This window comes from Canis aureus, chromosome 32, assembly GCF_053574225.1.
Source record: "Canis aureus isolate CA01 chromosome 32, VMU_Caureus_v.1.0, whole genome shotgun sequence".
Taxonomy (NCBI): Eukaryota; Metazoa; Chordata; class Mammalia; order Carnivora; family Canidae; genus Canis; species Canis aureus.
The window spans coordinates 39,416,608-39,432,071 of record NC_135642.1 but is presented as its reverse complement, the minus strand read 5'-3'; the positions used below and the strand labels follow the sequence as shown (position 1 = coordinate 39,432,071).

General features: G+C 37.4%; 1 protein-coding gene across 6 annotated transcripts in view; it reads right to left on the bottom strand.

The window, feature by feature from the left end:
• LRRC49 (leucine rich repeat containing 49) overlaps nt 1–15,464 on the bottom strand; it is a 166,702-nt gene that overhangs the window by 100,020 nt on the left and 51,218 nt on the right. For 4 of the 6 annotated variants that reach the window (XM_077881715.1, XM_077881714.1, XM_077881716.1 and 1 more), the window contains one exon: nt 11,422–11,483. In XM_077881715.1, the coding sequence (XP_077737841.1) occupies nt 11,422–11,483 (62 nt within the window). Of the gene's footprint in view, nt 1–7,335; nt 7,433–11,421; nt 11,484–11,573; nt 11,663–15,464 lie in introns of those variants that run through there. The other 2 variants (XM_077881719.1, XM_077881720.1) reach the window with 2 other exon arrangements.

The following is a 15,464-nucleotide window of genomic DNA, read 5'->3' as shown; positions in this document are numbered from 1 at the left end:
TCCTCAGAAAATATATTCTAGGGGCACCTGGGTGCCTCGGTTAGCTGAGAATCTGCCTTTGACTCAGGTCATGATCCTAGGGTCCTGGGATCGAGCCCCATGTCAGGCCTACATCTGACAGTGGGGAGCCTACTTCTCTCTCTCCCTCTGCCTGCCACTCCCCCTGTTTATGCTCTCTCTGTCAAATGAATAAATAAAATCTTTAATAAAATAAAACAAAACAAGAACAAAAATACGTTGTTATGGAGTCCTCAAGCAAGAGGCATGAAAAAAGGAATAACCCCCAAGCACTAGTGGAGGGTAAAGTGGAAAACTGTTGCCTATGGTTAAACAGCAAGATCCCATAGTCACCTTTCCAATATGCTATACAACCTCTGATTCTGCTTCAGTTGGAAAGTCACCTGGTTTTCAGGTGTTCCCTGACAACACATCTGAATGAAGGCTTTATTTTTTTTTATTTTATTTATTTATTCATGAAAGACAGAGAGAGAGAGAGAAAGAGAGAAAGACAGAGAGAGAGAGAGAGACAGAGACACAAGCAGAGGGACAAGCAGGCTCCATGCTGGGAGCCCGATATGGTACTCGATCCTGGATCTCCAGGATCACGCCCTGGGCTGAAGGCGTTGCTAAACCGCTGAGCCACCCAGGCTGCCCTGAATGAAGCCTTTAGTCTCTATTCATGTCACTTAAGTAATTTTCTCTTAGCAGTAAAATCAATATGCAATGCAAAATTATAAGATATAAAGCAGGGGCTTAGTTGGAAGAGCATGTGACTCTTGATCTTGGGATTGTGAGTTTGAGCCCCATGTTGGGTATAGAGATTACTTAAATAAATAAAAAAAAAAAACCCTTTATTTAAAAAAAAAGGAGATATAAAGCAAATATACTGTTAACTTAAAAATGTTGCTTAAAGAAAAATTTATAGAATTTACAACATAAAATACTATAAAGGTATATAAGACATATAGAAAAAAGATTGGTTTCTAACGCTCACTTATCTATAGAACACTGATGGGATAATCTTATAATGTCAATGTATGAATGGCAGTAACTAAGTTCCCTTAAATGAGAAAAAAATCTCCAATGTGTTCAATAATATTGCCACGTGACAAGAGTACATGGTATCATGGTGTTAATATTCCACCTGTAAGGCACTAATCTGCCTAGCCTGAGATCAATACTTAAAACAGACATAAAGAAAAAGTCATTTTGATTGTAACAAAAAAAAATAATAAAACCATAGAGAAAATCAACTAACTAAACTGTGTAATCCTTTACTTAGGGTAGAAAAATACAACAAGACTTTATAGTAGAATGCAGAGTATTACAAATAGCATGGTCATCTACAAGCTGAATGTCCTAAAAGCAATGAAAAAAATGTGATAAATTAATTTTTAAAATTTTTATATTTTATAGTATTTTAGAATAATTTATACTTTTAATTTCTAAATGGAAAAGTCACTTGTAATAAGGCAATATTGAAATAAATTGTGCATGGGAGATTACATACAATTTTAGTAAAAGTTCCATGCTCTAAATAAATTTAGATCCAATATTATGTCAACTCGAAACATGATAAAACAAATTTATCTTACCTAAAGTCTGTTTTTCTGAAGTGATGGAATGAATCTATTATTAGTTGTGGACTTTTGTTCATCTAATTTCTTTCTGAAAGAAGTGAAAAGCTACATCTAGGCCTGAGGATCAGATGCTAAGGGACTGGGCCTTAGCATACACTAGAGGTTTTCCTTATTGCAGAGGAGTAAAACAGTAATGGGAAGGAAGGAAGGAAGGAAGGAAGGAAGGAAGGAAGGAAGGAAGGAAGGAAGGAAGGAGGGAGGGAGGGAGGGAGGGAGGGAGGGAGGGAGGGAGGGAGGGAGGGAGGGAGGGAGGGAGGGAGGGAGTCCCTATCTTTAGAGCTTTTTTGTAGGTCCTCTTTAGATGATGCCTATCACATTTAGAAAATGCAATTAAATGTTTGTGTGAAGGTGAATCACATGTCAACCATCAGGCAAACACTTCATAGAGAACTGAAATAGGAAATTTCCATGGCAAGTATGTAGTCATTTCTTAAATTTAAAACTTTTCTTAGGAGGCAGTCAGAAAAGATCTGTCAATAGTTGGTTTCTGTGTTATTCTACTTATTTGTTTTATTCAGTTAGTAAGAAGACTGGCTTATTGTTGGTTACCTATTAACTTGAGCCAGAAAGGGAAAAAAAAAGTGAAGGCATTCTAACAGTTCGCTGGATACCAGAACTAACAAAAATTAATTTCCTTAAGCCGAAACAACATAAGCAGCACCTCCAATCCTGAAAAGCATGAGAGCAAAGCCTCAACTACAGGATCACTTTAAGTAATAACCTGAGTTCATAGCAACTTCCAATACATTCTGTAGGTCAGTTAAATAATTTCCTCCTGAAAATATCAACTGGTACTGAAAGAGACAACTGCAGGATGATCTGAGTTTCTCTCATTTGGTTTCTTCCTAGACATAGAATTAATTTGGTATGCCTAACCAAGTTGAAATAGAGCTTGAAAAAAATGCAGAGAATGATTCCCTTGATAAAAGTAAAATTATAAGCCACTTCTCATAAATTTGGAAAATAGCCTGGAAGATACTCTGGCCCTGAAGAATGATGATGAAGGAAAAGTCACATCCAAAAGCTTGCAGTTTGGTGAGCTTCAGTCATACTACAATTACTAAAAGAGATCATTAGAGAACCTGTAACAGTATTCTTGCCCCCCAAAAGAAAATGGAATCCTAGCTTAAAATTTTCAGTGGCATCATAAAGAAAAAGCAGTTCAAATGGCATTGTCCTACTAAGAGAGGGGAAGGAGGTAGGAGAGGCCCACACTGGGCAGTTTTTTTATTTTTCAGTTTTATTATTTTTTTAAAATGCCCTACAGATACTGCAACTCCTTCTTGCCTGTACCCTGGGGCTGACCACACCCATGACTCTACTTGAGACAAGTCATCTAACAGGAAAGTTCTACAGATTTTCCTCTATTCTAGAAGTTCTGGACAAGATCTTTACTGACAAACCAATAGATTGACCTAGAAGCCAGAAACAACCGCCAAGAGACTTGACCGCTTAAGTCTTTAAATCTCACCTGTCCATGCATTAAACATAGTCGAAATGACTTAGTAATGGCATGAAAGAGGATCCATCAAAACAAGTTCTGAAACCACAGAGAGAAATATTTCTACTTGAGGAATTAAACTAATTCTTCTTGAAAAAAAAATTTTAAAAGATTTTTTCTATTTATTTGACAGAGAGAGTATGAGCAGGGGAGGAGGGTCAGAGGGAGAGGGAGGAGCAGACTCCCCTCTGAGCAGGGAGCCCCATGTAGGGCTCAATCCCAGGACCCTTGGATCACGACCTGAGACAAAGGCAGAAGCTTAACCAACTAAGCCATCCAGGCACCCCTCTTGAAAAATTTTTGATACAACAGTAATATTATTTACATAGTAGATGCTGGAGGGATACAATGGGCACTTATATGATATGTTTCTCTGCCTTTGTCAAGTTTATAGTCTAGCAGGGAGAACAATTTAAAAAGAAAGTTCAGGCATGCCTCGGTGGCACATTTGGTTGGGTGTTCAAAGTTTGGTTTCAGCTCAGGTCATGATCTCAGGGTCATGATATGGAGTCCTGGGTGGGGCTCTGGACTTAGCGTGGAGTCTGCTTGAGATTCTCTCTCCCTCTCTCTCTGCCCCTCTCCTTCATGCTCTCTTTCTCTCCCTCTAAAATAAATAAACAAATCTTTAAAAAAATAAATAAAAAATGCAATAAACTATGGAACTACAATAATTATAGAAGTATAGGAAGCTATGAGGAAAACACATAGCAAGACCCCATGTTATTGTTCAAGCTTTGTAAACTCAATCCATACTGAGAAATACATCGCAACCCAGTCCCCACATATTTATAGTAAAATAATATATACACACAAACTCATGCATAAACATACCCATGTATAATTAAAACTGGAAAATTTTCATGAAACAGTATTTGTCCCAAAAAATGTGGAACAAACTCTGATATTTTCTATTTCATTTTTATTTTCCCAGACTTAACCACAAGATTGATTTTAGGATCCCTGTATGAGTTTTGACCCGAAGATTGAAAAATACAGACCTATGATATTTTTAAGTGAGCTACAAGATGTAAATTCCTGAGCCCCACTGAAAACTACTGAATTAGAATCCATGGATGATGGGCCAGGAAAGCTGCACTTTAGCAGGCTCTCCAGATAATTCTTAAGCAAATTAAGGTTTGAGAACCCTTGGTACCATTTAAACCCAAATCTGGAAGATGATCAAGAGTTATTCAGGTACCAGGCAGGTAGAAAAATGTTATTGCCAGAAGCCATGGCATATACAAAGACCAAGTGGGCAAGGGGGAGGGAGCATGCTATGTTTAAGAAAGTTCAGTGGAACAGGAGTCCAGAGCACTACGGGAAGGCAATGAAGGTGGAGAGGTAGGCATGGCTCATTCTGCAAGTTCCCTCTTCTAGTATGTTCCATACTACCTCAAGAATAATTTAAAGGAAGAAAATTGTGACAAATGCTACAGCATGAATGAACTTTGAGGACACTAAGCTAAGTGAAATGAGCCAGACACAAACAGACAAATACTGTATAATTCCACTTATATGAGGTATCTAGGGCAATCACATTCACAGAGACAGAAAATTGAATGATGATTGCCAGGGCTGGGGGAGAGAAGAAAGGAGAATTGTTTAACGGGTACAGAGTTTCAGTTTTACAAGATGAAAGAGTTCTGGAGATGGGCTGTACAACAATGTGAATGTAACACCAATGCACTGTATTTTTAACAATGATTAAGATGGTACATTTATATGTATTTCACCACAATTTTATTTTATTTTTTTATTTTTTTTTATTTTTTTTATTTTTTTTTTTATTATTTTTTTTTATTGGTGTTCAATTTACTAACATACAGAATAACACCCAGTGCCCGTCACCCATTCACTCCCACCCCCCGCCCTCCTCCCCTTCTACCACCTCTAGTTCGTTTCCCAGAGTTAGCAGTCTTTATGTTCTGTCTCCCTTTCTGATATTTCCCACACATTTCTTCTCCCTTCCCTTATTTTCCCTTTCACTATTATTTATATTCCCCAAATGAATGAGAACATATAATGTTTGTCCTTCTCCGACTGACTTACTTCACTCAGCATAATACCCTCCAGTTCCATCCACGTTGAAGCAAATGGTGGGTATTTGTCATTTCTAATAGCTGAGTAATATTCCATTGTATACATAAACCACATCTTCTTTATCCATTCATCTTTCGTTGGACACCGAGGCTCCTTCCACAGTTTGGCTATCGTGGCCATTGCTGCTAGAAACATCGGGGTGCAGGTGTCCCAGCGTTTCATTGCATTTGTATCTTTGGGGTAAATCCCCAACAGTGCAATTGCTGGGTCGTAGGGCAGGTATATTTTAACTATAGAACACTTCTGAAAGAAATTGAGGAAGACACAAAGAGATGGAAAAATATTCCATGCTCATGGATTGGCAGAATTAATATTGTGAAAATGTCAATGTTACCCAGGGCAATATACACGTTTAATGCAATCCCTATCAAAATACCATGGACTTTCTTCAGAGAGTTAGAACAAATTATTTTAAGATTTGTGTGGAATCAGAAAAGACCCCGAATAGCCAGGGGAATTTTAAAAAAGAAAACCATATCTGGGGGCATCACAATGCCAGATTTCAGGTTGTACTACAAAGCTGTGGTCATCAAGACAGTGTGGTACTGGCACAAAAACAGACACATAGATCAGTGGAACAGAATAGAGAATCCAGAAGTGGACCCTGAACTTTATGGGCAACTAATATTCGATAAAGGAGGAAAGACTATCCATTGGAAGAAAGACAGTCTCTTCAATAAATGGTGCTGGGAAAATTGGACATCCACATGCAGAAGAATGAAACTAGACCACTCTCTTTCACCATACACAAAGATAAACTCAAAATGGATGAAAGATCTAAATGTGAGACAAGATTCCATCAAAATCCTAGAGAAGAACACAGGCAACACCCTTTTTGAACTCGGCCATAGTAACTTCTTGCAAGATACATCCACGAAGGCAAAAGAAACAAAAGCAAAAATGAACTATTGGGACTTCATCAAGATAAGAAGCTTTTGCACAGCAAAGGATACAGTCAACAAAACTAAAAGACAACCTACAGAATGGGAGAAGATATTTGCAAATGACATATCAGATAAAGGGCTAGTTTCCAAGATCTATAAAGAACTTATTAAACTCAACACCAAAGAAACAAACAATCCAATCATGAAATGGGCAAAAGACATGAACAGAAATCTCACAGAAGAAGACATAGACATGGCCAACATGCACATGAGAAAATGCTCTGCATCACTTGCCATCAGGGAAATACAAATCAAAACCACAATGAGATACCACCTCACACCAGTGAGAATGGGAAAAATTAACAAGGCAGGAAACAACAAATGTTGGAGAGGATGTGGAGAAAAGGGAACCCTCTTACACTGTTGGTGGGAATGTGAACTGGTGCAGCCACTGTGGAAAACTGTGTGGAGGTTCCTCACCACAATTTTAAAAAAGGAACACATAAGACCAAGAATCCTGAGCTGATATTTGATCCTCACTAGTATTTGACTCATTTCCCAGTGATACTGAATCTGTCCTCCCTCAGTTCTACGAGCAATAGCAACCATTTCCTCTTAGGCAATCAAGACACTAGAATTATAAACCCTTCTTCTTCCTTTTGTTTTTTGTTTGTTTTTGTTTTTTTTAAAGCTTGTAAAAACTTTCTACATTGGAGAATGAAAGGAAAGAGACTGGAGAGAAGAATCGATCCCAACTTAACCTTGTAATGAAGAGCAGTGCCCTGAAACCATCTCAGTCAAAGAGATGAAGCTGATGGAACACTACAGTTCTTGGCTAAAGATCATAAACTACCTCCTGAGGGTCACAAATATTTATTTATCCTTGACAAATATTTTCGTTTATAGAGCTTTTCCTCATGAAGGGAAATTTTGCATGATGCCTATGTTAATACAGTCTCATTTTGGGGTGTCATAATTCACTGGCTCCCAAATCTAGCAGTGAGATGTACATCAGAATACCTTGAGAAGCCTTAAAAAATTACAGATCCCTGGCTCCACTCCAAATCTACTGGAGGAGATTATCCAGCAGTGAACCAGTGACTATATATTTTTAAAGCTTCCAAGGATATTTTTACGTGTAGCCTATTTGGAGAAAATCACTCAAAGAAAAGACAGTTATGAGAATGGCTGCCTAAGCACATGCACTTACCTCTCTCCACCCTCTCAAAATCTCTTTGAAATGAATGAACATAAAAGTATGAAAATATCCATAGCAGTACTAGAAAACCAGGAAGTTCCATCAGCAGACCAGAACACTAAGGAATTTCTGGAAGATATAAAGCAGATGGAATCAGTAAAACCCCAAATTGCTAAAAGCCTAAAATGAACAGAATCATTTACATTGTAAATGTTGCCAGCAGAACCTTAGAATATTCCCAAGATCAGAAGCAGCAAGTGTTGGCAGCAGATGTGGGTCAGTTGTCCGATAATTATTGAAGCCTTTGGTAACAGTTTTCCAGCATCTCACTCTGAGAGTAGATGCCTTGTGAATTGTCCCAAGGTTGACCATGATGAGAGAGGAAAGGCACTGTTGTAGGTAAATTCTGGAGGCCCCATTCCCAGAAGGTAAGTTTCTTGTACATCCAACTGGGTCAATATCCTGCCTCCTCCCTACTCTACGTCCTCTGTAGACAGAGATCCTATACTCATAATTTACATTCATGGTGATTTTTTTAAATTACTGCTGAAAAACAAATCCATCTAGACTCTCATTTGTAAATATGAGCTACCATCCAAAAATCAAAGAAATAAAGAAACCAAAAAAGAGCATTTTTGTTTGTTTTTGTTTGAAGAACAATTAACTCTGAGGGGAAAAAAGTAAATTCTAGAAATCAAAGAAAACTTTCTCTCATCCATAAACTAACATAAGCCATTATAAACAAATGTAATCAGACTACTCAGAAATTGAGATCATGAAAGCTAAGAAAAACAAAATAGACAGCACCTCAGAAGAAGAGGTAAATAATGGAATGATCATGTCTGAAGAATGAATTAGATAGAACGGATCCCCTTGGTTAACCACAGAATATTACTCTCACAGTGATCATCCTAAAATGTACTGTGGGCTAGAAGAGGGCCCGGTGGGGAGGGAGAGAGGGAGAGACAGGACCTCACTGCAGGTTCAGAGAGGGTAGACAAGGTGAGTCCACCATGAGCCTTCTGCATCAACTCTGCCCAGCTTATGCCCTCCACCTGGAATATCCAAGTACCTTTAACCCCACTAAGGCCTACTCTTCTCTTAGCATTAAGCCAGGTACCATTTCCCTGTGGGAAAGCTTCCTTTACTTCCCTTCCCCAGGCTTATTTACATTTTCTAATATCCCCATAGATCACCACCACTAAGTTTAACTCACTAAATAATAATTATCTATTTGTGTCTCTGCCTTCTCAGCTTTGAGGAATATTTTAACCAGAAACACTGGTTCTATTCAGCTACAGAGATATGGATATATGTCATTCATTCTCTAAATACATCTTGCATGCCTACTGGTAGTGCTAAATGCACTGATCTAATAGCTGCAGGAAAACATACAAAAAGGGTTCTGTACACGCGACATTAAATATAGGCACCTATTTGCCCCATTTTGGAAGTCTGTATTCAATAAGGTGCCATCACATTTTGGAACTTTCTGAATTTCCACCAGGTACCTAATAGTTCATGCAAATGGACCTCTAAGAATCCAACAATTGAGTCAAAAATTAGGAAGCCCAACTATATAACTGTCAGTATATTATTGTCTCCTTGAAATGGATATACAATTAATTGGATGTTTTCATTTGCTGAATATTATCTGTGAGTTTTCCAGAGGGAGTCTTAAAGGTACTTTCAGCTTTATGCTGCTGTTTCTACTCTTCTTGACCTCTGTTACTCCTGGACCACAGAACTGTAAAACCAGGCAACTCTATTATGCCAGGACTGTTAGCAGGACACTGGGGCCCTGGAAGATAATATAGTTATCACTACAAATCATCTGATGCCCAGCTATCTGAGATATTTGTGTCCTGAGTAAAGCTAACAAATGTTTTCAAGGCTTGCACTCTCCGATTTTTTTTCCCAGCAGATCAAATCTAATCTATATGCCATCTCCTGGACCACATGTGTCAACAGGAACAGAACAGAAAATGTCCCGAGCCTCAAAAGCAGATGAGCTGCAAGTACAAAAGTAAGGTGAGCTAAGCCTATGTAGAAACACAGAGAAAATAATTAGTAAGAAAATGAAACCATTAAAATTGTCGACTCACCACTAGCTCAATTTCTTGGGAAATCATGCTTTTTAAAGAAAGTTATAAAAGATGGAGGAGGACTGTGAAGCATATGGCATTGATTACCTTTAATCACCTCTACAAAGCAAATATTCCTTAATGACAATGTGACAATAGCCAAAGGATATCTCATATATATGATGGATACAATTTTTCTCTGCTAATTTTTCTCCTTAAGGCACAAAAGATAATTTATTTGGGGTATATGAAAACTAGAGGTCCGACTTACAAAGTAGAATATAGAATCAATACGTTTATTATCAAGCAGTATAGCTTTTCACAGCTCATGGAACACCTACCGTAGCTAAAATAAAACTAAAAATGTTTTTGTTTTTTTTTTTAAAGAAAGTTATCAATACTAATCCCACTAATCATATCTTTGTCTTGCTGGGTGGGTAAAACTCCTTTTCAGGTTGAGAAGAACATTCCTTAAATATAAGCAATTCAAACCAACTCCCTACAGAGCCAGGAGCTCAGAAGTTCAAGTATCCTGGGGACCTGGGAACATCATAGCTCCTGTACACCTAAATTTGTATCTCTCTTTTAAGTACTCCCTATAATTGAGGTAAGAAGCAAAAGTAATGCATTCCACCATAATTTGAGGGAATCTAAGGGTTTCCAGCACCTTAAATAGGGAATTTTGTGACAATGAGACACTATCTTCTCAAAATAATTGTTAATGGTCTTCAGGAAGAAATTCCCTAAAGAAAATTAAGTATCCCTTTCACTGTCATTGAAAAGAAATCCTTCCTCCCCAACAAACTGGAAAGACCCCTGGAACAGTATTCAGCATAAGCTGAAAAGAATATGAAAAATCTTTCAGAAAACTTCAATATTTTTTCCACAGAAGAGAAGAAGAGAGACAGAATAAGGGTATTTTCTTTGAAATAATGTCTATATGCAAAGTGCACTATCTGGATTTAATCTCTTACTTTTAGAGATACAGCACAGAGAAATGGGGTTAGCACTTAGATCTGATGGGAAGAAAAAATATGCAAACCAAAAAATGCACAGAAACTAAACTTTTTTTTTTTTTTAAGTTTTATTTACTTATTTTAAGTAAGCTCTGTGCCCAACTTGGGACCTGAATTCATGATCCTGAGATTGACAGTCACATGCTCTACTGACCTAGCCAGCCACATGCCCCTAAACTGGTTCTTAATAATCAGAAGTATAGATCTTGAGCTGGGGAAGAGACTGATTCTGAACTCTTTTATACTTCTATAAAAGCTGGTTCAAAGAATAGCCTTGAGGTTAAACTAAAGAGGGGTAGTTACAAAGCACAGTTCAAACTGAGTGGCTGGGGGAAAGAGGAGTAGCAAAGACTGAGGGAAGGAGTAGAGGTCCTTCTGCTTTGAAAAGTCTGACTGCCTGTCTCAGCTCCACTTCTGAAATCTTGCACATTGACACTGAATGAGGCAGCATCACAATGTAAAGGATGATATGCTTTAAATCTTTGGAAGACAAAAATGTATGCATATACTCTGGTATACAGTCTCTTAGCAGCATTAGTTCTAAGTAGGGATAGCAAGTTAGAAGTTACAGCCCAATTAGCAAGAGGCTCAGTGACAAATATAGCCTGCTATATCAAAATTGCTTAGTAGCTATACAGATTGTAGATGATAATTTATGGAAGAAATTCTAATTCAACTGACTGGTGCAGTAAGTGTCAAACAAAGGACAGCAAAATATATGTTGAAATTTCCACATACACATTTTCCAGAAGAGCAACCCTAAAATATAATTAAATAAAAAGAACATGCTATACTAATTTCATCATTTAGCATTAGTCTCTCACCCGCACCAGAGCTTTGTTTTTCCATGAAGAACTTTGTCATATGGCCCTATTGTTTTCAAATTTAAAATCTTAATGACAATAAGGCTTTCCAAGGTGCTTATAATCCTCATTTAAAGCACTAGACCCCACACAGTCAGGTTATTAATAAGTGACAAATTGGGAGTTTCCACTTACGTAGAGATATTGTTGAAGCTGAGAAACAGACGTTGGAGGCAGGGCAAATTATCCACATCTCTCTAGAAGGAAACAGAAAGCAAAAATTTATCAGCTGAAAGAAAAAAAAATCATAAATATTTTCTTGCTCAGCTGTTGAAATACATATTCACTTCTGTCTCCCGCAACCTTGCTAGAGCACTGATTTCTACCGGACACTGAGCTCCATTCTTCTCCACTGCAGACTGAATGGGAGGGTGGCACTATATCCGCAGAATGAGCTGCACGGCTCACAAGGTAAAAAGCACTGAGGAGAACAAGGAGAGATGCTGCCGCTAGCCTCTTTAAGCAGGCTTTTGGGAAAGAAGCCAAAATGCTACTTCAGCATTTCAAGTGTAGCACAAATAGACTATGATCCAACATTTGTTAAAAATCACTTTTAAAGGGAAGCTGTTCAAATCGTTTAAATTTTAAATTTATGCAATTAGCTTTCACAATAGTGCTGAGAATTTCAAAGCAATATCCCTCACTATTCTCAAACCAGGGAAAACACACCACCCCGTTACAGATGAACCAATATGCTGACAATCCCCCTATAACGCGAAAAGCAGATCTTAGTGAGGGTCACTGAAGGGCAATTTCCAATCTAAGCAAACAGCAGACATTCTCAGAATTGGAAATCAACCCTGTTCTGTTTAGGTACAGCATCCCAAAGCAAACCACAGCTGTTTAAATGTAGTTTTATCCTTAGCAAATATTGAAATTTTTTGGCTCAGATTTTTTTTTAATCACAAAATAAATACAAAGCTATCTCACTTCATTAAATGAAAAGTCTGCCATACACTGGAATAACAGAATCTTAAGAAGCTTAGTGATTACCTAATCTACAACCTCATTATGCACATGAGAGAAAGTGAACAGCTGAGGTTGTTGCAAAGGCAGGGTGGGAGTGAGGTGGTGGAAAGATGACCCGGGATTACACACCGCCCTAGAGGCTGAGACAGGACAAGATTTGTTTTCTTGACTTCTGTTAAAATTCTACACACTGGCACTTCTCATATAAAATGTTTGTCTCTTTTTTTTCATTAAAAAATTTTTTTTTAAAGACTCACTTTAATTTGCTGGATGATGACCCAGCTAAAATATCTGCTGTTAATATAGATTATGAAAAGTCAGGAGACATTTCTTTTTCTTTCTTTTCTTTTCTTTTTCTTTTTTTTTTTTTTTTTTTTTTTTGTCTAGCACTGATTCTTTTTTGAAGGATAATTAACATACAGTGTTATATTAGTTTCAGATGTACAATAAATGTTTTTCATTTTTGAGGGCAATATTACTTACAGTAATTCCTAGCTACATGAGTTGGAATAATGGTAATATAAGCATATACATTTTACATATTATTGTGCCTAGTACTTAAACCCAAATCAAGACTTGTTTGACTGTTTCTATAAATCATTTGCTTTCTTCCACCCTCCTTTCCTTCTTCCTTTTTACAACTATGATTTCTAAGATCCCAGTAAGAATTAAGGCAAGTACATTAAAATTATAGCCAACCATGAGTTTTCAAAAAATGGCCCACTTATTTGTTTTTGAAAGCTTGTTATACAAAGAAAATATAAAAGTGATGGAATTTTGGCATAGTCACATTTCACTGGTTTTTGAGAGGGCATAGGAGAAATGATTCTGGCTTAAGACATTCTTCCATGGAGTTTCCCTGTACACCATTCTCCAATACTTTCTCAAACCTGCTGACCCTAAACAGTATAAAACGAATACGACTGTCAGTGATCAGAACATAGGCTATGTGTACCATTCATTTGGCATTACCATTCTCAGGCCCACCCCTGAAAAGCCTGTTCCATAGATGTGAGTAAGTGGTTTTTAGAGTTTCAACTACAACCAAGGAATAAGTCTGCAGAAAACAGGAAGGCAGCCAAATTCCCCACAGTGGGTGATAAGCTCTATATGTTGGCCAACTTCTTGAATCATCTCTACCAGCTTCCTCTCTCTGATATTGCCAGAAATGACAGGGAAGTGGGGTGGAGGAGTGATGGACCAGGGGTAGGTCTTGTTTTATTCCAGGGCCCTACTTTCCTTTTTTTTTTATTAAGATTTTATTTATTTATTCATGAGAGACACAGGCAGAGGGAGAAGCAAGCTCCATGCAGGGAGCCCAACGTGGAACTCGATCCCGGGTCTCCAGGACCATGCCCTGGACCGAAGGCGGCACTGAACCACTGAGCCACCTGGGCTGCCCGAGGGCCCTACTTTCCAAAGAAATGATGGCTTGCTTCCTATCTGGTCTCTAAATGTATGGATCATAGCCAAACTGAAAGCCCTCTCTGTACTCCTGGGTTTTTCTTCTCCCAAATTCTTCCTGAACTCTACTTGAAATAGTTCCAGGCACAAGCAATATTTGTTGATATCTGACTGGGAGAAGGTAAGTAGTAGTAGTCAGGATCTCCTTTAAATTAAGGCATCTAAAAAAAAATAATAATTTGCTTCTTTGAGCTCCAGTCTACCATTTTCAGAGACTACAGACACCTTTCAAGGCCTAAGTTTTTGCTACTGAAATATAAACTCAAATTACATCAGGTTAAATTTGTGAGATAAGGTTTTTAAAAGTTTATTTGATTAAATGATAACGTTTTATATTTATCTTCACTTATAAAATAAAATTTTACCAAAAGTCTTTATCAAATATTCAAAATAATTACTTGATAGAGCTATAAAAAGTATCTACAACAGGGGTTCCTGGATGGCTCAGTCAGTTAAATGTCTGACTCTTGATTTTGGCTCCGGTCATGATTTCAGGGTCATGAGATAGAACCCCACATCAAATATTTACAACAAATTCAAAAACTAAAGCTCAGAATTTACATATATCCCTATAGCTAGTTAAGTAGATAGCTCTTCCAGAATTTCAAAAAACAAATTACCCACAATCATTTCTGTTGTTCCAAATTCCTTTTCTGTAAGAAAATTACAACTTTAATTTTGCTAGTGATTCTAAGATATGCATTGTAGTGAATTTCTAGCATTACATTAGGCAAAAAGAAAACATATTTATCACATCAATTATCTGTGAGTTATATACAGGGGAAAAAAAGACTCCTTGAAAGATGATCTCTAGTATGAGAGAGGAAACCAAAGATGGATATACTTAAGATACACAAAGGGGATTCACCACTGGAGGGAGACAAAGAGAAATACAAGGATGTCATCTCATGGCTTAGTATCATGGTCCAATAATAACTTTGCAAAGCTCATCTTACTGTGCTAAACAATCCTAATCTACTATATCATAAATTCATCAATATGAATCAAGCCTCTTCACTGAAAGACCTACCCTAAACCAGACACCCACAAGAAATCTCTATAAATAAATAAATATCCTGGCTTTCTCCTTGAAGACATCACTATGTCAAAGGCAGCGTGCTCTTCTTGTCAATAAGTAATAATCTCAGCTTTTCTTTATCAACATGTTATTCCAGTGATATTTTGGGGAGCCAGCATTTGACAATCTACTTATCCAAAAGATATAATTATTTTTGGAATGATGGAGAAAGAAGAAATGGAGGGCTAAGGATAATGTAAGAAAGCTAAATCCTCAAAACTTGAAGGAAAGGCAGCACATTTATTTGTCAATTGTTAAACCCTTCCAACAAATCTTTTCTGGAGGTAACTATTTCACAGGCAGAGAAACTACTGCAAAAAAAAAAAAAAAAAAAACCCAACAATGTTAACATACCTAAGACGAGAAAAAGAAGACAAAATATTTACACATAAGGGAATATTTACACTTTGTGTGTTATTAATCTGCTCATTGTATCAAATTATATTTAACAAAGCATATTTCTTTTTTTAAAGATTTTATTTATTTATTCATGAGAGACACAGAGAGACAGAGAGAGGGAAAAGCAGGCTCCACACAGGGAGCCCAATGTGGGACTCGATCCCGAGTCTCGAGGATCACGCCCTGGGCCGAAGGCAGTGCTAAACCGCTAAGCCACCGGGGCTGCCCAACAAAACATAATTCTAAGATTACATTCAAAACATTTTTG